At 49.9% G+C, this 25,971-nt stretch overlaps 1 protein-coding gene across 8 annotated transcripts in view; it reads right to left on the reverse strand.

Annotated features, from left to right (window-relative positions):
- Window positions 1–25,971, reverse strand: part of PPARA (peroxisome proliferator activated receptor alpha) — a 69,424-nt gene that overhangs the window by 7,386 nt on the left and 36,067 nt on the right. For 3 of the 8 annotated variants that reach the window (XM_062202690.1, XM_062202688.1, XM_062202695.1), the window contains exons 3-7: window positions 15,686–15,934; window positions 11,269–11,429; window positions 8,859–8,997; window positions 8,226–8,428; window positions 533–980 (exon numbers count right to left, since the gene is read on the reverse strand). In XM_062202690.1, coding sequence (XP_062058674.1) covers window positions 533–980; window positions 8,226–8,428; window positions 8,859–8,997; window positions 11,269–11,429; window positions 15,686–15,893 — 1,159 coding nt within the window. In that variant the 5' untranslated portion in view covers window positions 15,894–15,934. Of the gene's footprint in view, window positions 1–532; window positions 981–8,225; window positions 8,429–8,858; window positions 8,998–11,268; window positions 11,430–15,685; window positions 15,935–21,393; window positions 21,544–25,971 lie in introns of all 8 variants that reach the window. The other 5 variants (XM_062202693.1, XM_062202689.1, XM_062202694.1 and 2 more) reach the window with 3 other exon arrangements.

Raw genomic sequence — 25,971 nt, forward strand, 5'->3', positions numbered from 1 at the left:
CTTCTCCTTCCCTGGCATCTGCTTCCTGTTTCAAAGCCAGTCTTGCGCTCACTGCCAGCTAGTGGCTGCTAGTTTTCATTGTGAAATGGCATCAATGTCCCCAACAGTGACAGCAACTATGCTAATGCTTGCAAATCACTTTATGGAATATGGCTTGGGATATGGAGACAGTATAATTCTGCCACTACATTAGAATCATGCTGGCATACCGCATAGTACAATCATACCTAAATATATAATTAGATAATAATAATGTCTATAATATTAGGTGTGATGTGATAATATAGTAATGTCTATAACATTAGATATGATGTGAATGGGATGGTTATAAATATAACACATATGAACTTTATAAACACAGATGGATATGCTATTTACGTATTCTATACTAGGCAATATGGATCAATTCTCAGTTCTACTCAGCGGCATCACAGCACAGGTGCCTTCTCATGTGCCGGCGCCCACGCCACTGGACGGGAGCTCAGGCTGGTGCCAGCTGACCCCACGGCAGCAGAGCGAAGCCAGCACTTACCTCCACAGCAGATGATAGCAGCCACGAAAAGGGAAATGTCACTGTCATCCAGCTCCAGTGCGTTGAACTTCATGGCGAAGTCAAACTTGGGTTCCATGATATCACAAAACGGTTTCCTCAGGTTTTTTAGGAACTCCCGCGTGATAAAACCATTCCCGTAGGCTACCAGCATCCCATCTTTGTTCATCAGTGACGACAGCATCGTGAATATGGCCTCATAAACTCCGTATTTGAGCAAGGTCACTTGATCGTTCAGGTCCAAGTTTGCGAAGCCCGGGATGGCCTTGGCGAACTCGGTGAGCTCCGTGACAGTCTCCACTGACATGCACTGGCAGCAGTGGAAGATGCGGACCTCTGCCTCCTTGTTCTGGATGCCGTTGGCCACCATCTTGGCCACGAGTGTCTTCTCAGCCATACACAGCGTCTCCATGTCGTGTATGACAAAGGGCTACGAGGAAAGACAGGCCATTTGGGATGAATTATACAGACCTTTACCAATGAAACCATGAGGAGCTCCTGTCTTGTACCCAGGTCACTCGGTCTGGTGCTATGGAGAATTTAAAATACATGCAGAATGCTGTCCTCATTCTTGGACAGCTTGAATGTCGGTTGGGGGCAAATAAGACTTTAATAATCAATAAGACAGTGATTGCCATTTTAACATTAAGCCTGACAAGAACCAAGTACCAAAACACCTTAATATTTTATAATATTCCCTGAACTCCTAAGTACTACTGCAGTACTATTTTTAAAAAATATTTATTTATTTGAAAGGAAGAGTTACACACACACACACACGAGATGGGGGGGGGATCTTCCATCCACTGGGTCACTCCTCAAATGACCACAACAGCTGGAGCTGGGCTGATCCAAAGCCAGGAGCCAGAAGCTTCTTCCGGGTCTCCCACATGGGTGCAGGGGCCCAAGGACTTGGGCCATCTTCTGCTGCTTTTCCAGGCCATAGCGGAGAGTTGGATCAGAAGTGGGGCAGCTGGGACTTGAACCCATACCCATATGGGATGCCAGTGGTGCAGGCAGCAGCTTTACCCACTACACCACAGCACCACCTCTACTGCAGCCCTACTGAGGAATTACAGGGGCTGGCGCTGTGGCGTAGCAGGTAAAGCCGCCACCTGCAGTGCCTGCATCCTATATGGGTGCCAGTTCGAGTCCCGGCTGCTCCACTTCCATTCCGTCTCCCTGCGATGGCCTGGGAGAGCAGTAGAAGATGGGCCAAGTCCTTGGGCACCTGCAACCATGTGGGAGACCCATAAGAAGCTCCAGGCTCCTGGCTCCTGGCTTCAGATCCGTGTAGCTCCAGCTGCTGCAGCCAATTGGAGAGTGAACCAACGGGTGGAAGACCTCTCTCTCTCTCTCTCTGTGCCTCTCCTCTCTCTGTATAACTCTTTCAAATAAATAAATAAATCTTTTTTTTTAAAGAGACACCTGCATTCCCATGTCCACCGCAGCACTATTCACAGTAGCCCAGGTGTCCACTGGTGGGTGAGTGGATAATGAAAATGGGGCACATACACAGTGGAATAACGTTCTGCCAGGAAAAAGCTGATATTTGTGCAACAGGGATGGAACTGGAGCACATTAAGTGGAATAGGCCAGACACAGAAAAATACATACTCTATGTTTTCAATCATATATTAGAAGCTAAAAGTTCAGCGTTGTGGCACAGTAAGTTAAGCTCCAGCCTTCAACGCTGGCATCCTATATCAGGAGCGCCAGTTTGAGTCCTGCATGCTCCGCTTCTGATCCAGCTCCCTGCTTATGCACATGGGAAGGCAGCAGAAGATAATCCAAGTGCGTGGACCCCTATTACCCACATGGGAGATCCAGAGAGAATTCCTAGCTTCAGCCTGGCCCAACCCGGGCTGTTGCAGCCATCTGGAAAGAAAACCAATGGATGAAAGAGCTCTCTTTCTCTTTATGTCTCTTCCTCTCTCTGTTACTCTGCCTTTCAAATAAATACATAGGTTTTTTTAAAAAGTCAGTTTCATAAAAGTAGAGAGTTGAGTAGTGATCACTAGAAGCTAGGAAGGGGAGGGGAGAGTGGGGATGGGGGGTGTCGAATAAGGGGTGACAAAGTACACTTCCGCGGAGAAATCAGCTCTTGTGTTCCATAGCACATAGGGCGCCTATGCAGCTCACAATGGTTGATGATATATTTTATAAATAACTTGGAGAGGCTGGTGTTGTGGTGCTGTGTCTAATACCAGCATCCCGTATTGGAGCAGTGGTCTGAGTACCAGCTGCTCTGCTTCTGATCCAGCTTTGCAGGAAGCAGCAATTAGTGCCTTGGGCCCCTACCACTCACGTGGGAGACTAGGATGGCCCCAAACTCCTGGCTTCAGCCTAGCCTATTTGGGAAGTGAATCAGCAGATGGAGGATAGCTCTCTCTGTATCTCCCTCTCTCTCTGTTGCTTTGCCTTTCAATCAATCAGTTCCCAACATAAAGAAATGGTCAGTATTTATGGATGAAAATGCTAATTATACTTTCTTCTTATATTTTATCCAATCTTCACACTTTACCCATAATTTCTTTTTTTCTGTAAAAAAAAAAAAAACAAAACTATCAGCAGAAAAGATGCTTGGCCATGGTATTGGCAGCCACTATGTTCAGAGGGTGCATTATGTCTCATGGGGCTGAGTGCACACAGAGAGAAGGAGAGGCAGAGAGAAAGAGAGAGAGAGAGAGAGAGAGAGAGTCTTCCATCCGTTGGTTCACTCCCCAATTGGCCATAATGGTCAGAGCTATGGTGACCTGAAGCCAGGAGCCAGGAGCTTCTTCCGGGTCTTCCATGTGGGTGCAGGGGCCCAAGGACTTGGGCCGTCTTCTACTGCTTTCCCAGGCCATAGCAGAGAGTGGGATCAGAAGTGGAGCAGCCATGACTTGAACCGGTGCCCATATGGGATTCCGGCACTACAGGCAGCAGCTTTACCTGCTACGCCACAACGCTGGCCCCCATCTATTTATTTTAAAGGCAAAATTACAGAGGGAAGGGATGGGGACAGAGAGAGAGAGAGATCTTCCATTCGCTGACTCACTCCCCAAATGGGCACAACAGCTGGGGATGGGTTGGGCAGAGCAAAGGAGCCTGGAACTTCATCAGGGTCTCCTACGTGGGTGCAGGAGCCAAAGCCGTTGGGCCATCTTTTGCTGCTTTCCCAGGAGCATTAGCGGGGTGCTGGATAAGAAATGAAGCAGCCAGGACTTGAACTGGTGCACACACAGGATCCCATTGTCTCAGGTGACAGCTTATCCCACTGCACCACAACGCCAGCCCCTGTCTATTTATTTTAAGGCAAAATTACAGAACACGAGAGAGAGGGAGGGAAAGACAGAAAAAGAGAGAGGGTTCGTGTGTTGCTGGCCCCAGATGGCGGCAACGACCGTTGTGGTCAGAAGCAGAGTGCTGGGGCTAAACTGGACTTGCAATTTGAGGTACCAGCTTCGCAGGCAACAGCTCACGTGCTGTGCCACAGCGCCGCCCCACAACCACACTGCAAAAGGACAAGTGGCAGTAATCCCTCAGCTCCCAAAAGTATACCCATTCACATCATTCAAATCACTGGCTTTCCCTAAGTACATTCAGTAGAAACAAAAATGTTCAATAAAAAGAAAAAGAGCTCTGTGGTTAAAAAGAAGTTGGAGAAATTCTGAGCCACATCACATTGGGACCTGGAGTCTCTAATGCGCACTGTGAACAGCAAGCCCGAGGCAGGGGTGAGCAGTGACCTCCGCATCTGATGACAGAATGTGCATCTGTGCCATTGCCTTTGGGTACAGCAGCCTGTGTGAGCAGGGCAGGTCTGCCTGTGTCATCTGTGTGAGCCCACGTGGTCCAGAGCAAAATGAAAATGTGGGCTCCTGGTTAAGATACAGGTAAGAAACTGCCACAGCAGAGCAGGAGCCCCCAAACACAGAGCACTTCTAAGTGTGAAGCCCTTGGAGTCACTTGCACTGGGAAGAAAGGTTCATTCTTTATCAATGTATCACGGAGGCTTCAAAAGCAGGCCTCGGGGGCTGGTGCTGTGGCACAGCGAGCTAAGTGGCATCCCCCATTGGAGGTCCCGCTGGAGTCCCAGCTGCTCTGCTTCCAATCCAGCTTCCTACTAATGCTCCTGGGAAGGCACTCGAGGTGGCCTGGGTGTTTGGGTCCCTGCCACCCATGTGGGAGACCTAGATGGAGTTCTGGGCTCCTGGCTTCAGCCTGGACCAGCCCCAGTGTTGCAGGATGAACCAACAGATGGAAGATCCCCCCCCCCCATTTTTTTTTTTTTGACAGGCAGAGTTAGACAGTGGGAGAGAGACAGACAGAGAGAAAGGTCTTCCTTCCATTGGTTCACCCCCCAAGTGGCCGCTACAGCCGGCGCGCTACACTGATCTGAAGCCAGGAGCCAGGTGCTTCTCCTGGTCTCCCATGTGGGTGCAGGACCCAAGCACTTGGGCCATCCTCCTCTGCACTCCCGGGCCACAGCAGAGGCCTGGACTGGAAGAGGAACAACCGGGACAGAATCTGGCACCCCAACCAGGACTAGAACCTGGGGTGCTGGTGCCGCAGGCGGAGGATTAGCCTAGTGAGCTGTGGCACCAGCCTCCTCTCTTGCTCTCTCTCACTCTGCCTATCAACTAAATAAACCTTTAATTAAAAAAAAGGTCTCAATTGTAGGTAAAATTAGGAGCTATTTGAACTTGAAATGAGTGCTAACTTTAAGAAACTCAGATTTATTAAAGCTAAAGAGAAACTGGGGGTGGCTGTTTGGCCTAGTGGTTATGGTGGTGGTTGGGATGCCCATGTTCCCTATCACAGTGCCTGGGCTGGAGTCCCAGCCCCTCTCCTGAGTCCAGCTTCTTGCTAACGTGCGCCCTGGAAGGCAGCAGGTGTTGGCTCAAGTACCTGGATTCCTGCCTCCCTCTCAGGGGACCTGAATTGAGCTCCTGCTTCCCAGCTTCAGGTTGGCCCAACACAGGTCACTATGGCCATTTGAGGAGTGAGTCAGTGGCAGGGAGCCCTGTGTGTGTCTCGGTCTCTCTGCCTCTTAAGTAAAGTTGTGTAGTAAAATATACGCTTGAAAATCTGTCAAACTTTACTGATAAACATTCCTGATGAGACTATGTTTAAAACTCCACGAAGCTTACATTTAACTTTGAAACGTGAGCGACTCTGCTGGACATGGCTCCCGGAAGCTGCCCTTCCACCCAAGGTTCCAAAGCGCTGGGAATCAGGCTGGAATTCCGCTTCCCAAGCCCGTGTGGGAACCAGTGTTGACTGCATGACAGTTGTCTCCTTACTTCACTTTCCTCACCCCAAATAAGACATTCACTGTTGCAAACCAGACCAGCTACAACCAACTCGTTTTGTTGAGAATTCAAGTGCATTCTCAGGGAGTCAAGATTCTCCACAACAGAAGATGTTCCAAGACTCTAAAGTGATGCCCAACAACTATGAGCAGCAAGAGCCCCTGTGATAAACGCACGACGCACGCCTCCAGCTCTCAGCACATTCATTGAGTAAAGTTCTGTTGTGTTTGTTAGATTAAAAAGTAGCAGGAACACATGAGTGTGAATTTCTAAAGTCTAAATCCTCAGTGCTAATGGGGTATTTGTTTTTTTAACTGAATCCCCTTATCCATTTTTTACAAGGCACAGCTACTTCTAAGACCAAAGGCAGCTAAGTGTGAGCAAGGGTCAGTGTGTGTGTGTATGTACAAGGGTGGGTGCACATGTGTGTGGATGTGTGCACATGTGTGAGTATGGGTTCATATGTGTGTGAGAGTGTACATGTGAGTGTGTGCACGTGTGCTTGAGACTAGAGCCCTGGGTGGCTGGAAAAGCAAACGCCCCAGGTGCTGAACTCACCCAGTCTTGTCGGTCTTCTTTCCTGCCAGGTCGTCCCAGGAACTGGACAAGACTCACTGGGCACAGAGCAAGGCAATTCTACCGAGGAAAGAGCTTCATCTCCCTAACAGATTTCCAGTGCTAGGACTGTACATAATGATGCACCTCACAGGCTCCCCATGCCAAAGCCAGAACTCTCAAAAAGATGCAGGTAGTGTAGCCTGGAGGTGGGTACCCGGTCAGGGACCCTCCTGACACTGAGCACAGAGATGGGGCCCCTTCACAGGCACCAACTAGCTCCGGGTGGCCTGCCAGTGGCTGGGTGGGAACAGAGGAGCAGCCCGTGCCTCCCACAAACTGCGTGTGGCCAGGACACAGTGGGGTGTGACCCTCGCCCATTAGTGAGTGACCTAGAGCAAGATGCATCTTAAAACTGGTCCCTGGGGTGCTCTGGAGTGGAGCTGTGTGGGTGGGGCAAGCATCCATCCTAGCAGCACACACAATTCTGTTTTTATAATACAAGCATCCCTAATCCCAGATCCTAGACTATTAATCCAGCATTTATTTTCTTCAGACCAAAATACAGATTCCTACTGACAGCAGCTCTGTGCAGGTCTTCAACAGACTGACTTCCTCACCTTCTAGGAGCTTTGTATATCTCGCTGGGAACCTGCTCTGTCAAATTATGGTTAAGCAGGAGAGTTTTGTCAAGAGTGAATATGACTCCTGGGGCTGGTGTTGTGGCCTAGTAGGTAAAGCTGCCATCTGTGGCACCGGCATCCCATATGAGCACTGGCTTGAGTCCCAGCTGACCCACTTCAGATCCAGTGCCCTGCTAATGCAACTGGGAAAGCAGTGGAGGATGGCCCATGTGCTTGGGCCCCTGGAAGGAGACCTGGAGGAGCTCCTGGCTCCTATCTTTGGATCGGCCCAGTTCCAGCCATTGCAGCCATTTGGGGAGTGAACCAGCAGAAGGAAGCTCTCTCTTTCTCTCTCGCTCTGGCTGCCTCTCTCTTTCTAACCCTGCCTTTCAAATAAAAGAGTAAAGACATCTTTTAAGCTGGCCTCAAATTCTTAAAACTCAAAGGAGAAATAGAAGATTCCAATCAGAAGCCTGGGTGAGCCTGGTGTCCAGAGGCAGTAATCATTTGCAAGACCGAAGTGCAAAGGTCACCTTGGCTGTACCCGGGGCTCAGGAAGGGCGTGATTGGCAGGAGCCCCGGGCCACACGGCTCAGGTCTTGGCCTATTTAACCACAAATTCACTCAAGAATTAAAAGAATCGGAGAGGCCTGGTTTGTTCGCCAAAGTAAGCAGCTCGTGAGAGGCTTTATCTCCCTGTGAGTACGAAGCCAGCTGCTAACTGCTAAAAAGGAACTCGCTGAGCCAGGGAGAGGCCTGGGGAAAGGCCGGCGCCCGACCCGCACAGGGGCAAGGTGCTGGGCGCTCAGTGACCAGCTCCCCACCCCTGCCGTCAACACGCACTGCACAAACCCGCCCTGTGGGCACGTGGCTCTGCGGGCCTTCAACGCGCAGGTGCTACGGCCACCAGGCCGCCGGAAGGCAGCGGGGCCAGAAGCCAGCGGCAGTGGGAAGGCAGCGGGAGCCGGAAGCCAGGGGGAACCGGAAGGCAGCGGCGCCGGAAGCCAGGGGGAACCGGAAGGCAGCGGCGCCGGAAGCCAGGGGGAACCGGAAGCCAGCGGCGCCGGAAGCCAGCGCGGGCTCGGCGGGAGCCGCAGAGGTTCCCGGCGCCTCTCCTCAGGCACCGGCACACGCGCGGCTTCGGTGGTGTTTGTGCGGGACCCTTCCCAGCCACGGCGCCGCCGGGCGCGGGACACCTACCGGGTTGTTGCTGGTCTTCCCCGCGAGGATGACGCGGGCTTTGACCTTGTTCATGTTGAAGTTCTTCAGGTAGGCCTCGTAGATCCTCCGGGCCAGGGACCTGAGGTCGGCGCCGCCGGGGCCCTCGGCGTCCTGCTCGCACGCGAGGCTCTCGGCTTTCAGCTTGGCCTTCTCCGATCGCGGCATGCGGCCGAAGCGAATCGCTGCGGGGGGACACGAGGCGGTGAGGCGCCCGGCGAACGCAGCAAGGCCGGGCGGCGCGGGGGCACGGGGCGCCCGGGCCCAGCTCTGAGGGCCGGGCTCGGGACGCCCTCTCCCGCTGCCAGCACCCGTGGAGACCCCACGAGTCCCGCGCTTTTGTAAGAGGACAAAGTACAGGCATGGAATAAAATGAGCCTGTGAGTGAGTAAAGAGAATCACGTGATAGGGCCGGTGTGCCGCACGGCACGTGCTCCGCGGGGCAAGGGGAGCCACCCTCCCGCAGTGGCAGGGACGTCCCGCCAAGCGCTCTGCCGAATCCCAGCCCTTTGGGCCTTGTGTTTTTTTAGGCTGTTCTGGTTATACAATGAGTTGGGCCAGAAGTGTTCCCCACAGCACAGTCTGCTCCCACGGCACAGGAAGGGGCTTACCTACCATTGTGGGACATCCCCACGGAAAGGCACTTGTGAAAGCGGCAGTACTGGCACTTGTTGCGGTTCTTCTTCAGAATCTTGCAGCTGCGGTCGCATTTGTCGTACACCAGCTTTAGCCGAATTGTTCGCCGGAAGAAGCCCTGCGGGGTGAATGCGTGGCTTACTCAAGAACCTGCACCACGGGGTTAGTGCCGCGGCTCACTAGGCTAATCCTCCCCTTGCAGCGCTGGCACCCCTGGTTCTAGTCCGGTTAGGGCGCCGGATTCTGTCCCAGTTGCTCCTCTTCCAGTCCAGCTCTCTGCTGTGGCCCGGGGGTGCAGTGGAGGATGGCCCAGGTCCTTGGGCCCTGCACCCCGTGGGAGACCAGGAGGAAGCACCTGGCTCCTGGCTTCCGATCGGCACAGCGCGCCAGCAGCAACACACTGGCCGTAGCGGCCACTAAGGAAGACCTTTCTCTCTGTCTCTCGCTGTCTAACTCTGCCTGTTAAAAAAAAAAAAAAAAAAAAAAAAAAAAAAAAAAAAAACCTGCACCACCAACCTGTCATGGCTTCACTCACCTTTCTTGTTCTTCATCTCCTGTGTCTTTCGAAATCAACTAAGCTTAGAGGAGCGGTTCTTCTGAAAGGTCTCATGTAATTGAGACACTAAAAATTTAAATTCTGTTGCATTCAAAATGAGAAATAAAATCATGCAAATTTCAGAGCAGTTTTGAGATGCCCTCATCTGATTGGGAAGACGCAGTTATGGTTTCCAGTCACTCTGCCCTCCCATAGGACATATCCGAGCCTGTGACAGAAAACTGTCTCCAGATTTTTGCAGAATATTAACTCCTTAAAACACAAATCTAACATGCAAGGAAGCCAGCTATTTGTAAATAATTTTCTGGCTTTATAAAAGCATCTTAAACTTTACCCAAGAAGAAACATTTTTTCTAGTAAATTCCATAAAAATCTAAAGTCACAAAATCATAGCCCTGCAGAAAAGGTCATTTTACAGCAGCTCTTTTAAGAGGATGTGGTTAGAAAACTCGAGGAGGAGTTTATTTTGGCTCCGGGTTATTTTTTCTCTTTCCTTTTGAGTCCTCCCACATTTCAGATGTGGTAGGCTTGTCTGGCCTCATGCACGGGAACAGCAGTTTGCTGGGAGTGGAGGGCGAGGCTGGTATCCTCGCTTGACACTCTTATCCAGGTGTAAATCGGGACAGCCCGAGAACATGCAGGATTGTAGAGGGAGGTGAGGAGCAAGCATTCCAGCTGTTAGGGTGCAGTGCTGCTGTTGTCCAGAGGCCTGGTCTCCCATGCACCAGGCCTCCCTGCACAGGTAGGGGCCAGCGTTGTGCAGTGGGTCAAGTGGCTGTGCTGACATCCCATGAGGGTGCCTGTTTAAGTCCTGGCTGCTCCACTTCCTATCCAGCTCCATGCTAATGCACCTGGGAAAGTAGTGGAAGGTGGACCTAGTACTTGGGTCCCAGCCACTACATGGGAGACCTGGATGGAGTTCCAGGGTCCTGGCTTCAGTCTGGCCCAGTCCTGGCCATTGTAGCTATTTGAGGAGTAGATAAGGTGTCTTTCTCTGTGTGTCTTCCTGTCTGTCACACTGACTTTCAAATAAATAAATAAATAAATAAATAAATAAATAAATCTTAAGAACAACACAGGTAGTGCAGAATACTAGGAAAGACTACCAAACTTCAGTGCAGGGTTTCTGACTTGAAGCAAACATTCAGATGATTAGAGCCCCCTCTGTCATGAGCCCGAGGCAGAATACGAGAAAGTGTGTGTGACACCCAGGGGATACCATGCTTCAGGAGACTGGCAGGACATGACTTCCTGTCACCATCCTGTTGGTAAGCACAGAAGGCCACATGTCCATGTGGCAGCTGCTGGACCTCAGGCCTGCCCGTGCACACTTGGGCATGGGTCATGTCTGCTTAGGGGCCTGGCTGAGCTGGCCTCAGGAGGAGGATATATGTGCAGCTTGGAGGGATGGGGGAAGGAACTGCCAGGGGCTCAGGAGCAGCAGTGGAGGAGCCCACTCTAGGTTGCAGGCCTCTGCTGGGTACCAGGGGACCTTAAGCAAGACATTCAACCCCTTTTGTCCAGTCCCTTGGACATAAGAGAACAACTGCACTAGCTAGCCTTGGTGAAGCACCAGAGGTTATGTAGGAAATGCTCTCAGCCCTGCGTTCAAGCAACAGGATGGTTCCTAATGCCGCTCATTTCCTGAAGAGCCCCCTTTGCTGAGCTCCTCACACAGACCGTGGAGCAGCCTGTTCTAGACCTTTGAAGAGAGTCGTCTGCCCCAGAGGCCAGTTTCCCAGCCGTCTATAATGGCACGTGTTTGTGTTGGGGTAAAAATAACCCCAGGAACCACGATGCAGGCCCCCTTCATCCCCGCCAGGCTCCCTGTACCTTGCAGCCTTCACATGCATGGACCCCGTAGTGGTAGCCTGAAGCCCTGTCCCCACAGATCCTGCATTCAATGTTGAGGGCTCCGCTGGGATATTCATCAACACCACCAGGAACCACGGGACAGGTGATTGATGAGGGACTGGACGCGGGTGAAAGGGTGTCTATGAAAAAAGAGGAGACATCTGTGAATCATCCAGGTGTCACTACCCAGGGTCTAAACCAGGTCCCTGAGGATAGGAGTGTCAGCATGGGAGAATTCTGGAATGTGGCAGAAGCTCATGGGCAGGGCACCTGTCCTGAGTCAGCCCCTGTTCCTGGGTTGAGCCCCCATGGTGCCATGACGGCTGTCATCATGCTGGCTTCCCTGAAGCTCCGTCTCTGACTTGGACTGCACCTGGTCTTGGACCCACACATCCACTGCCTCCAGACACTGCTCAGCATGCCCTGCACAGAACTTGTTGTTTTTTGCTTTCTTCCTTCCAAGTCATGTGCAGTTGTTAACTTGATAAATGGCACCAAAATGAAGTATAAAAACCCTGGTGGGTGACAGCAAAAGCTTAATCCATGAGAGGAAAAAATAAACGAATTCATGAAAATTAAAATCTGCTAAGAAAACAAAGGCAGGCCACAGGTGGGAAGAAAATATTTGCAAAACACATTTTAGGAAAGACTCATATCCAGAATATACAAAGAAGTCTTAAAACTCAACAATAAGAAAAGAAACAAGAGTTTAAAAATGGGCAAATGATCTGAGTAGACTCTTCATCACAGAAGATACCCAGCATAATAATGAGACGTCATCACAGCCTATCAACAGCTAAAATGCAACACAGCCACCACCAAACATTGGCAAGGGCGTGGAGCAGTAGGACCTTCACAAGTTGCTGGCGGGAATGGGAAACAGGATGATGACTTTGCAGGACAGGTGAGCAGTTTGTCACAAAGTCAAACAGCCTAAAGGGAGCCAGGCTCCCAGCTTATTTACCCAACTGATCTGACAAAACTACACATACACATTTACAGCAGCTTTCTTATAATTACCTCAAACCAGAGGCCACCAATGTGCCCCTTAACAGGTTAATGGGTGAACAAACCATGGTAACCCACCCAAGGGAACATCATTCAGCATAAACAGAAATGAGCCATCAAGCTGCAGAAGACATGGGTGAATCGTAATACACAGTGCTCAGCAGAAGCCAGCCTGAGAAGGTGACATCCTCTCCAAGGCCAAATCCATGGTACTGTGGAAAAGGCAAAGCCACAGTGGTGGTGAACACATTAGCCAGTGGGGAAGGGTAGGCGAGTTGGGCTTGGCGAGGCTGAGTACAGTGCTGAATGTGTACATTTGAAAATGTAACGGTATACCCACAGCACTATGCATCTCTGAAACCCACAGAACATCACAGTTGAGTGAGCCTCGCTGTATGCAAATATACAACTAATTTAGGAACTTGCAGGAACCCAGGATGGAATGCGAAATGTGACTGTACTACACATGTAGGAAACAGGCAGTGTTGGGGCACAGCAAGGTAAAGCCACTGCCTACAACACAGACATCCCATATCAGTGCTGGTTCAAGTCTTGGCTACCCTGCTTCTGATCCAGCTCCCTGCTAATGTACCTGGGAAGACAGTGGAAAATGGTTCAAGTGCTTGGGCCCCTGCCACCCATGTGGGAGACTTGGATGGAGTTCATGGCTCCTGGCTTCAGGCTGGCCCACCCCTAGCTGTTGCAGTTTCTTTCTCTCCCCCTTTCTTTCCTTCTCTGTCACTCTGCTTTTCATATAAATACATAAACAATTTTTAGAAATGTAGGAAACACCCTCATTGAATGAGATAGAGGAGAAGGAGTGGCGTGGTAGGGCTACAGGCAGAAGGGCTTACATATAAGCACCATAATCTAGTTGATAACACTGCTTCCCACAGGGATGGGGTTAATCATTCTGAAACTGTTGCATGTGACTGCCAGAAATGAACCATTAAGTCATGGATGGCAGTTGAGGAAGACAGGTGTCTCCCTGTTGAAATGGTAGGTTATAGATGAGGTTATAACTAGAGAATCAGAATGGTCCATGTCATGCATTAGAGGCAGGCGTCAGCTGGAGCTTGTAGTGAACTTGGAAGCTTCAGTGGCCCAGTGTGAATATCATAACTAGTGTCCCTAAAGGAGGAGACGGAGAAGGAGCACAGGAAAAATTCTCAAAGAATCAGTGGCTCGACCTGATCTAAATTTGATGAAAATAATAAATGCATGGCTCCCAGAAAAATAAAAGAACTCCCATCAGGACATAACTGTAATCAAATTGCTTAAAACTGGTGATAAAGAAGATTTTTTTAAAGGTTACCAGATACATCAAAAAGAGGTGCCAGTGCTGGTGGGAAAGTAACTTAGGAGAGGAGTATGGATATTCTTGGAAAGACTAAACCAGAATTAGTGCATGATCCAACAGTCCTGCCTCCAAGTCTGTAGTCAGAGGAACTGAAATCAATACATTGAAGAGATATGTTCAGCACAGCATTATTCACAATAGCCTGGACATGGAATCCACCAGTAAATAAATGGATAAAGAAAATGGGGAGGTGCTGGCACTGTGGTGTAACAGGTAAAGTTGCCGCAAGCAGTGCCATCATCCTAGCTCTGGCTCCTGATGCCGGTTTTCTGCTAATGCAGACTCTGGGAGGCAATGCTGATGGCTCAAGTAACTGGATTCCTGCTGTCCACACAGGAGACCTGGATCCCAGCTTAGTCTGGCTCAGTCTTGACTATTTCAAGAGTTTGGGGAATGAACTAGTGAACAGGAGCTCTGTCTGCATGTCTTTTGCCAGCTCTCAGTTATTAAAAAAAAAAGGCACAGAAACATAAATACTGTGTAACATCATTTATCTGTGAAATCTAAAGAGTCAGACTCACAGAAGTAGAGAATGGAATGGTGGCTATAGAGACTAGAGATGGGGGATGGGGAGAAGTTGGTCAAAGGCCGAAGTTTCAGGACACGAGAGGATTGTGTTTTTGAGATCTGTGGCACAGCATGGGACCAGTTAACAGCAACATGTTGCACATTTCAAAAGTGCTAAAAGAGTAGGTTTTAGATTTGCTCACCACAAAAAAATGGTAAGTATGTGGGCTGATGTATATGTTACTTAGCTTGATAAATTCATTCCACCACACATACATATATGAGGGCACCCCAAAAATATCATCCCATGTTGGAGTGCTGGTTCAAGACCTGGCTTCTCCACCTCTGATCCAGTTTCTTGCTAATGCACCCTGCAGGAGAGCAGATGATGGTCCAAGTACTTGAGTCCCTGCCACCCCTGTGGGATACTTGGCTCCTAGCTTCAGCCCAGCCCAGCCCCAGCTGTTGCAGGCATTTGGGAAGTGAACCAATGGATAGAAGATCTTTTTGGGCCGGTGCCGCGGCTCAATAGGCTAATCCTCCGCCTTGCGACGCCGGCACACTGGGTTCTAGTCCCGGTCAGGGCACCAGATTCTGTCCCGGTTGCCCCTCTTCCAGGCCAGCTCTCTGCTGTGGCCAGGGAGTGCAGTGGAGGATGGCCCAAATGCTTGGGCCCTACACCCCATGGGAGACCAGGATAAACACCTGGCTCCTGCCATTGGATCAGCACAGTGCGCCGGCCGCAGCGTGCCAACCACAGCGGCCATTGGAGGGTGAACCAACGGCAAAAAGGAAGACCTTTCTCTCTGTCTCTCTCTCACTGTCCACTCTGCCTTTCAAAAACTAAAAAAAAAAAAAAAAAAAAGAAGAAGATCTTTTTGTTTCTTTCTGTCTTTCAAGTAGATGAAAACAATTTTAAAATCTTCTATTATTGCAAGTGAAAGCAGGAAAGGAGGGAAAAGAACAAAGTATACATGGGCCAAAAAAACTGGGGGGCCAGCATTGGAGCACAGTGTGTTAAGCTACTACCTAAGCTGGCATCCCATATGAGCACCAGTTCAAGTCCTGACTGTTCCACTTCTGATCCAGTTCCCTGCTTATGTGCTTGAGAAAGCAGTGAAGATGGTCCAAGTGCTTGGGCCCTTTCCACTCACATGGAAAACCCAAATGGAGTTGCAGGCTCCTGGCTTCCACCTGGCCCAGCTCCAGCTGTGGAGGTCATTTGGAGAGTGAGCCAACTAATGGAAAATCTCTAACTCTGCTTTTTAAATAAATGACTTTTTAAAAAATTGCAAGTTAATAAAAACCATAAACACACTAATAAATAGAATGCAACTGAGCATGCTAATGGATTCCGAGCATTATGTAATGTGAGAATAAGATCCCTGAGGAGCTGCCAGGTGTGATGCTTTCTCATGTTTGAAAATTTCTTTGTAAAGATGTGTGCCCTCTTGCCTGGCTAAAGAGAACAAGTGTCTCCAAGGAAGGCTATGCATAAACAGGGCTTCCCAGGATACTCACCTGTGATCACGGAGCCATCTGATCCGGAGCCGCTGCCCAGACACTGGTATTCCGGAAAACTGAAGCTTCCAGAGCTGTCCTCACCAATGGATTGTGAAATCTCATGAATGTTCCCCATTTCCTGAAGGAACTCTTCAGATAATGGGCTTTCCAGGTCATCGGCATCGAGGGCAGAGAGAACGCAGAGCGGGCTTCCCGTGTCCACCATCCTGACCAGAGGGGGCCGGCCAGCCTCTCAGCACCAGCCTACTAGGAGGACAGAGGAGTGTTGATGAGACAGACAAGGAATCATGCATGTGTGCACTGTGTGTGCATGTATGAGGGTGTGTATGTGTGAGTACATGGGTGTGCATGTGTGTTACATGAAAGCATCACTTATCACTGAAGATGCTCCTAAACTTGCAGTGTAAACAGTACCATTATGAGCTGCAGTTTCCAGGCTTGACTCTTTTTTTTTTTTTTGACAGGCAGAGTGGACAGTGAGAGAGAGAGAGACAGAGAGAAAGGTCTTCCTTTGCCGTTGGTTCACCCTCCAATGGCCGCCACGGCTGGAGCACTGCTGCCGGCACACCGCGCTGATCCAAAGGCAGGATCCAGGTGCTTATCCTGGTCTCCCATGGGGTGCAGGGCCCAATCACTTGGGTCATCCTCCACTGCACTCCCGGGCCACAGCAGAGAGCTGGCCTGGAAGAGGGGCAACCGGGATAGAATCCAGCACCCCGACCAGGACTAGAACTTGGTGTACTGCTGCTGCTAGGTGGAGGATTAGCCTGTTGAGCCACGGCGCCGGCCCCAGGCTTGGCTCTTGATAAGTGAACTAAGAGGAGGAAACAACAACATGTGTGAGGCGCCAAGGCCTCGCAGGAGGGGAGGACACCCTGGGTTCTGCACAGAGAGCAAGCTCTGCCTGGATTCAAGGTGCCGGGGTGAGAAGGGAAAAACCCTAAGTCCCTGTTCTCAAGGAGCTTCTCTCCGATGGGGACACACATGGGGAACAAATGACCAAAGACAACATGGGCTGTGTAGTGGGGCCCCAGCAGCACAGCCAAGAGTGGCTGTGGAGTGGGTACTACTGTTCATGGGGAGATCAGGAATCACCACCAGTCAGGGCCCCACAGAGCCTCACAGAACAAGGGAATCAGGGTGTCCTGGGGGAGTGGGTTCTAGCAAGAATGCCAAGTGCAAAGGCACAAGGACTGGGCATACTGGCTCATTCCAGGGACAACAAGGAGTCAGCATGGCCTGGGCTGGAAAGCCTGAGGAGAAGAGGGCTGAGTGGTCAGCCACGGGCTAGGTATCACATTTCTTCTCGTGTTCTCATAGACATGGAGGCCACTCGTGAGTATTCGTAAAACACGACTGTACATGGAGTTTCTGACCATCAAAGTCAGTGAATCTCAAGCAATGCTGGACTATTTCAGCCAGAAAATGATGGAACATTCTCCATATGGGGTGGGGACATGATGGCAGCTCTTCCCATGTTGTTCTGCATCATGCTCTCACACAAACATATTTTTTTACAAAATCAATTACTCTGAAAGGCAGAGTGGGAAGACGGGGTGGAAGGAGGGAGAGAAATCTTCCATCCACTGGTTCATTCCACAAAAATGCCCATGACAGTCAGGCCCAGACCAGGTCATCACATGGTTCTCAGGGGCCCAAGTACTTGGGCCATCCCATTCTGTTTCCCAGATTCATTAGATTCACCCTCAGGTTGGCTGGCTGTAAACAGTAGCTTTAAGAACCCAGGCTGTGGGAGTGGCTTCCTCTAGAAATGAGAGATGGATACCATGCACATATTGATGTGTGATTCACATCTTGGGCTGGGGATGCTGGAAATGAGCGATTGTAGTTGACAGTAGCACACAGAGACTGGAGGGAGAATCCGTCACCACTTGTGGGGCTTGGGAGCTCTCTGTCATCTGGTAGCATTTCAACCAAGCAGCAGATCTACAAGTTTCTCCTGTCACCACCATTCTGCTTGCCATCTCCAGGAGATGTCTCCAGTTGTAAACAAGCTACTGGGGTAAGCAGTCCACACAGTGTTCTTCACCATGAACCTTTTGTTCAAAAGCTGCAGTCACTAACTCACTATGTTAACTATCAAGCTCCCTGAACAGAGAAGGGAACGGCTGGGCCGGGCTGCAGCCACTCCTTCCTCACCCCTGTGCACCACATTCTCTGTGCAAATGTTCCTTCTTCCAGCCAGGAGCATCAGACTGCTATGACAACCTTGGTTTCCTTGGCATGACACATTCAGGAGGCTAGAAGGTTCTGAAGTATTATCATTTTACTTTCCAGCTACTTTAAAAAAATACCTGGGACTAACATAGGAAGCACTGGCCTTCCATTAGTGAAGGATTTCACCAGATGAAACCACTCTGGAAGGGGAAGCAACACTGTGCCAACCTCTGCCCTTGCCCAGAGGATTGAACAGTGGCCCACTAGCTTCCAATAAGGGCAGATAAGGGACGTCTTACCCTTGGACAAGTCTGCCGGAGAGATAGCAGAGCCACGCGGGCACAACCGGGCAGCATGCCTGCAGTTCCCACCATTCTCAGCGCCCCCTCCCTCCATGGGTTCCCCCAGCCCTGTGGCTTTGGAGCAGAAACCCCAAAGGGAAGTCCTCACTGCACTTACACCTGCACAATGCCACCAGGCTGGGCCAGCCAGCTACTGTGCCCTATGCCCCAAAAGCTCTAGAGGGATGAACAGGTGCAAACAATGATTCCTTTTCTTGGCAGCTTCCAACGTGGCTGAAGCTCAAGAAACAACTGTAGGAGCCAGCATTGCGGCATTGTGAGTAAAGAGCTTGTGTCCTGGCTGCTCCACTTCTGATCTAGCACTCTGCTAATACGCCTGGGAAAACAGTGGAGGATGGTCCAAGTGTTTGGGCCCCTGCCACCCACGTGGGAGACCTGAATGAAGCTCCTGGCTCCTGGCTTTGGATCAGCCCAGCTTTGGCCGTTGGCAGCCACTGGGGGAGGGCGGTGAACCAGCAGATGGAAGATCTTTCTCTGTAACTCTGCCTTTCAAATAAATAATAAACAAATAAATCATCTCTTTAAAATGAAGAAAGAAAGGAGAGAAAGGAAAAGAAAAACTGTAAATCTGCACATCAAAGAGACACCAGCTCCTACGACCCTTGCAGCACTACTCAAAGTAGCCACAACAGGGAATCAACCTAGGTGTCCACTGACAGATGCACAGATAAGGCCAGTATGGTACATGCAGACAATGGGATGCTATTCAGCCACAAAGAAGAATGAAATCCTGACATTTGTAGCCTGAACTTAAAGGAGAGATTACCTGAGACTGGGAAGGGCTAGAGAACGGTTGGACAATGGGTACCAACATGGTCAGGTAGAAGTAAGAGGGCCTAGTGTCCCCAGCACTGGGGCAGCTCCAGCTCCTGGGCATGCACTAACTTCTGTATGATGAACTGCAGGAGAGCAGCTGGTGGCTCCAACACCCACAGCCAAGGAGACAGCAAGATTGGTTGCCATGTGATCAGTTCAGGTTGCATACATGAGCTGAAAGACTATACACTGTACCTCCAAAATGTATACACATTACATGAGCAAAGGAGGGTCCCAGCAATGATGCATGGTTCTACATTCCTCTCACTGCTGCTCTCCAGGAGAATTCTCAGGTCCTAAATCTGCTCCCCGCTGCACTCAATTTGTATGTCAGAGCTGCACCTTGTGTACCCTGAGCTCCAACAGCTGCAAGCCCATTTCAGGTCTCAGTCATCTTCATTGTCAAACATCCCTTTGCAAACCAGGAAGTAAAGGATGTGAAAACTAGGACTGAGGCCAGCACCGTGGCTTAACAGGCTAATCCTCCGCGTTGCGGCACTGGCACACCAGGTTCTAGTCCCGGTTGGGGCGCCGGATTCTATCCCGGTTGCCCCTCTTCCAGGCCAGCTCTCTGCTATGGCCCAGAATGGCAGTGGAGGATGGCCCAAGTCCTTGGGCCCTGCATCCGCATGGGAGACCAGGAGAAGCACCTGGCTCCTGGCTTTGGATCAGCACAATGCACCGGCCGCAGTGGCCATTGGAGGGTGAACCAATGGCAAAGGAAGACCTTTCTCTCTGTCTCTCTTTCTCACCATCCACTCTGCCTGTCAAAAAAAAAAAAAAAAACCAACAACCTAGGACTGAAAGAGAAGCAGATGAGAACTGTACTCCTGACCTGTGTTCCCTAAGAGCAGGTGAAGCTCTTGAAGAGTTTAAAAAAAAAAAAAGACTTCTTATTTTATTTATTTGAATGGTATAATGAGTAACAGAGGAGGTAGAGAGAGAGAATCTTCCATCCGCTGGTTCACTCCCCAAATGGCCATCATCTGCTGCCTTCCCAGGCATATTAGCAAGAAGCTGGATTGGAAGCAGGACAGCTGGGACTTGAACTGGCGCCAATATGGGATGCCTGGACAATGCTGGTGGCTTGGCCCATTGTACCCAACATTGGTCCCAAAGTGCAGAATCTTAGCACAAACCAAGACCCTCAACACCAGGCTGCATGCCAACTCCTAGCTGGGGTGAGTTGCTCTTGTCATCAGGTGTCCTTACTTTGCGAGGCCCAGAGGGCTCAGGAGGGAACTCCTCTGGGTTCCTCCCGCACCTTGGGCCCAATTCCAGGGCAGCCCTGAGTACATGGGGTGGTGGAGTTGCACATGGGCCTGTCTTCCCCGAGGCCTTGTGCTCTGTGCAGCAAGTGCTCAGGGTCTATGTTCTAACCCTTGGCACAACCAATGCTCAGGAACCACTGACTCCAAGAGTACCAGGCGAGGGCCTGTGAATTCTCCCCTTCACTCTGTAACAGCAGCCTTGGCTGCTGTCCCCTAGACAGCAAGATGGCACATGTAGTCGGCGTGCCTGAAGATGACCAAACTGCACTGGACATTTGCAACAGAGATGACAGACTCTGTAGGGAAATTGATCAGAACTTTGCAGAGTAAATTACTGTCATCACCCAGATCGGAAAGGCATGCAGGAAGAGGCAGAATATGTAAGCCTGGTGGTGAACAGTGGGGTTCCTGGTCAGAGGGACATGGAGGTCCCAGCTGCTGCCTGTGGCCTTGGCACAAGGACAGGCAGACATAGACACTCTGTAATAACTGCAAGGTAAAGGAATGAATAGATGATCACTTGGACTCTCAAGAGCAATCAATGGAGAACTGGGAGGTGTTAGGTGGTAAAATACAGCATTTTGAAGAAAGGTACAGAAATTTTACCATCTGATTGAAATGAAAGAAAACCATGGGGAAATCGCCACAGCACTGGCTCCTGGAGGCCAGCTGCTGTGTCTGACCCATATTTGCACCCCCATGTTATTAACAGGGCACTTTGGACCAAGACGGCCCTTTGTCAAAATTTTCTGAAATTACTTATTAAATAGTAAGTAGTTTGATATCCTCCCAGCCATCAAAATGGTTTCATATGCTGTGTGATCAGATGCCCGAAAACGACAGCAAAAGGATTTGGGCTTTAGTTTTCATACTCAGAACCCAACATTTGATGCAAAAGCATCTGCAGAGTTACAAACATCATACTTTCCTCTTGCCTCTTGTTTACCCTCACTTACTATCTGGCAAGAAGCCCCCGCAGATCAATACCACTCTCCAGAAATCTCTCTCGTCTTCCTTTACTAACTTAAGTCCGGTATGTCTCCCCAGAGTGGGTTAAAGGCACAAGTCGAAGTCTTACCAGAGCAGTGGCACTGATGCGGTGACAGACACTTGTCACACGATGGACTTGCCTCTTTCCACCAGCTCTACTTCACTACTCCACCGGATTCTTTACATTTTTTAGGTATTATATTTAAGATTTAGAAGTCCTTTAGCTCAATTTGTTGAGCTAGAATGTAAAATAACATTTCAGAATAAATAAACAAAATAAAAGCTCAAAAGCCCTCTGTACCTTCACCTAGCACCAGTTCATTGAAATTGATTAATGATTACCACCTGCATAATGATTAACACACTCACAAGGTAAGGAAAGGAAATGCCTACAGAAACACATTTCAAACAAAAGTAGCCAGTTCAGAAACTGGGACCGTGCATCTTAACAAATTAAATCAAATGCATTATAAATAGTTTGCACATCACCTAGGCTTAATCAGAGGCATCTAGATCTTTCCCAACTATGCATACGGCATTAACTTGAAATTTTGTAATCACAGGAATTTGGCATGTGAGAAGACTGGCAAGTTCTCTGTGGCACAAAACAGTAGCTGAGAGTCTCTACCCCTTCATCTGTCATGACGCAGAGTGATCCTCCTGACCATCCTCAAGGAAAGTCCCTCTGGGTTTCCCACAAGGCATACCCCATGTGAGTCCTGTATCCAAAACGCTTGCAGCAACAGAGTTTTAGATTTCAGATGTCTTTGCCTTTTGGAGTATTTGTATGTTCAAAATGAGATTGGGTTCAGTGTTGTGGCATAGCAGGTTAAGCCTCCACCTGCAACGCTGGCATCCCATATGAGCACTAGTTTGAAACCCAGCTGTGCCACTTCTGATTCAGCTCCTTGCTAATGTGCCTGGGAAAGCAGCAGAAGTTGGCTCAAGTGCTTGGGCCCCTGCACCCACATAGGAGATCCAGAAGAAGCTCCCGGTTCCTGGCTTCAGCTTGGCCTATTCCTGGCCGTTGGGGCTATTTGAGGAGTGAACCAGGAGATGGAAAATATCTTCCCACCCACCCCCCCACCGCCACCTCTCCTCCTCTCTCTATAACTTTGCCTTTCAAAAAAATAAATCTTTAAAAATATTTAAAAATGAGATAGATTAGGGATTGCACCCAAGTCTAGATCCAGATCTAAAAATTTTAAATAAATTACTTTAAAAAATTATCTATGTTTCATATATGCCTTATAAACATAGTCAGAATTTTATGTGACATTTATAGTGTGATTGGGGTTTTTTTGGGTAAAAGTTTATCGGAGCCAGAATTGTGGTGCAGAGGATTGAGCCCCAGCTGTGGTGCCACCATCTCATAAGAGCACTGGTTCGAGTCTTGGGGCTACACTTCCACTCCAGTTCCCTTGCTAATGCACCTGGGAAACTGGCAGAGGATGGCCCAAGTGCTTGGGCCCCTGCCATCCATGTGGGAGACGCAGGTGGAGTGTCAGGCTCCTGGCTTTGTCCTGATCCAGCCCTGGCTAAGGCCATTCAGGGAGTGAATCAGCAGATGGAAACTTTCTCTCTGTATATAACTCTGCCTTTCAAATAAGTAACTAAATCTTTAAAAACAATCTGTTTATGTGAGATAGAGAGAGAGAGGGAATCTTAATCATTGGTTTACTCCCCAAATGCCCGCAATGGTCCCTGGTTGGCCACATCTGGAAGCTCAGAACTCAGTGCAGCCCTCCATATGGGTGGCAGCAGTCCAACTACTTGAGCCACCACTGCTGCCTCCCAGGGTCTGCACTGGGAGGAAGCTGGACTTGGGAGCAGAGCTGGGACTCAAACTCCTGGCATCTTAACTGTCAGGCAAACCCACGCCAGAGTTTTGACTGCAACCTGTCTAATGAAGTCTGGTGTGGAATTTTCCACTTTTGGCATCACATTGGCACTGGAAAAGTTCCAGGTTTGGGAATGCTTTGGATTTGTAGATCACCCTGTAGTATTTACTACTTCAATATCACTCTAAAACATTCCAAATCCAATCTCTTTTGGATTTTCTGAAAGTTTACAGTGACTGTTTTTAAATGCAATGTTATCTTTGTGGATAGTGATATCAAAACAATGAAGGGCCGGCGCCGTGGCTCAACAGGCTAATCCTCCGCCTTGCGGCGCCGGCACACCGGGTTCTAGTCCCGGTCGGGGCACCGATCCTGTCCCGGTTGCCCCTCTTCCAGGCCAGCTCTCTGCTGTGGCCAGGGAGTGCAGTGGAGGATAGCCCAAGTGTTTGGGCTCTGCACCCCATGGGAGACCAGGATAAGCACCTGGCTCCTGCCATCGGAACAGCGCGGTGCGCCGGCCGCAGCGCGCCTACCGCGGCGGCCATTGGAGGGTGAACCAACAGCAAAAGGAAGACCTTTCTCTCTGTCTCTCTCTCTCTCACTGTCCACTCTGCCTGTCAAAAATTAAAAAAAAAAAAAAAAAGGAAAAAAAAAGGAAAAAAAAAAAAAACAATGAAGGAACACCTACAAGTCTAGACACCTCTGTGTCTGCTGCAATCAATCTGAGTAAGCTGAAAAGCCTGTCCCAAGAATCAAAAATCAATTGCAGGGGCCTGTGCATAATAGGCTAAGCCTCCACCTGAAGTGCCAGCAGCCTGCATGGGTGCCAGTTCGTGTTCTGGATGCTCATCTTCCAATCCAGCTCTCTGCTATGGCCTGGGAAAGCAGCAGAACATGGTCCAAGTGCTTGGGCCCCTGCACCTGTGTGAGACCTAGAAGAAGCTCCTGGCTGATGGCTTTAGATCGGCCCAGCTCCAGCCATTGCAGCCATTTAGGGAGTGAATCAGTGGATGAAAGACCTTTCTCTCTGTCTATCTATAACTCTACCTCTGAAATAAATAAATAAAATCTTTAAAAAAAATGTGAGCTGCAATGAAATCTGTATTTGTCACTCTACTCTGTGATCCTGGTTCAGAGATCACGTTGACACATTCATTAGCCAGACTACAGAGCAGCAGCCAGGGGTCAACAGCCTTGCCAGTTATGGAACCTCATGTGATACACATGGATCATGATGTTCCAGAACATGGAAGGCCCCCTGGCTTTTGGCAGGGATCTATCAGATACGTGGCAGGCAACTTGATACAGCTGAGCCTTTTTCCATGTGAAACTGATGGTCACCTTTGGGATAGGAGACTGTGCTTTATGAACTCATGAAACACTTGAGTATTCACCTGTGCCAACATCTCATCTGTGCTTACTGCTGGAGACCACAGATAATGTCAGCCTTGAAAGGACCCTCGGTTCAGAGCAATGAGGTGGGATTCTTATGTGTACATGTGTGTATGCAGCCTGCATGTTGTGTGTACATGTGTGTTCACACATGTCTGCATGCCAGTGTGTGTGTATATATCTGTGTAAATAGGGCAGTAAGGCGGGGCAAGAAGGGTAATATTCTCTGAGTGTTCTCCTTGGGCCAGGCCCTCAGTAACCATTATGCTATTTTTTCTTTGGTCTCCCCACTACCAGGGTGATGTTGGGCTGGCAATACCAGGGCTTCAGAGAGGCGAGCAACTTGCCTGGCTGGCAGGCAAGAGATACAGACAAGCAAACAGCTGTACAGCAGTGTGGTGAGTGCAGAGACCCTGGCAGGGTTGGGGTCTCCATAGAAGAAGGGACTGAATGTGAATCCTAAAAGGGGATGAGAAATTCAGCAGGAAACCCCAGCACAGATGAGGAGAGAGAGAACAGTGCACCTGCCTGGGTGGCCACAGACATCACAGTGGCTGGGACGGCTGGACAGTCCACTCCCAGAGGTGCATGGGTCACATTACTAAGCCTTCGCTGAAATTAAAAGCTTAGTGTTTCAACCTCTCGGTCAGCTCACACTTCTGTGTGTCAGCAAATCAGCAGCACTTGGCAGCGTAGGTCTCCTGTTGGTCTGGACTGGAGTAATTCACTTAGCTGTGGTCATATGGCAGTTCAGCCATGGTTGGCTGGTCTGACATGGCCCAGGCACAGCCTGGCAGCCAATGACAGCTGCCCATTGGGCTTTTTGCACCACATGGTCTGTCATCTTCACTGACCAGACAGCAGCAGTTTTCCAGGAGGGGAAAGTGGACCCTGAAGATCATCTGCCAATTCCACAGGCCAAGGGCAGCACAGACCCAGGGGTGGGGTGAGAGACTCTACCTCTTGAGGGGAGGAGCCTTGGAGGAGTGGTGACAGTTGTTGCTCCACCACAGGGGGCAGTGAGCAGAGATGGACGTGCAAAGGGGAGAGGCTGGCAGTGCCAGCCAGGCACGGTGTGATTCACCAGGCTGGAAGGTGGACTTCACCCCCAAGTAGTAAGGAGCCCCGAGGGTAGCTAAGTGAGAGTGCAAGCTGATAAGACTCACGTTAGATTGTCACAGTGGCAGGGCGGGGGAAGGACTCCAAGAAACACCCCAGGAAGCTGCGAGGATGCCTGCGGAGTTGAGATGGGAGGCGGGAGGGACTCGGGATGCAGAGCTGCCTGCCTCAGGGGCTTGGGGCAGTCCCAGATGAGCACATGTAGAGGCTGAGGTACTAGGGCAAGAGCTGACGCCGTGAACTCCAGAACAGAGCAGAGCCAGGTTCAGGGAGGTGGGGAGACGAAGAGTTCAGTCTCCAACAAGTGTTCAGGG

Source organism: Lepus europaeus, chromosome 10 (assembly GCF_033115175.1).
Source record: "Lepus europaeus isolate LE1 chromosome 10, mLepTim1.pri, whole genome shotgun sequence".
Classification (NCBI taxonomy): domain Eukaryota; kingdom Metazoa; phylum Chordata; class Mammalia; order Lagomorpha; family Leporidae; genus Lepus; species Lepus europaeus.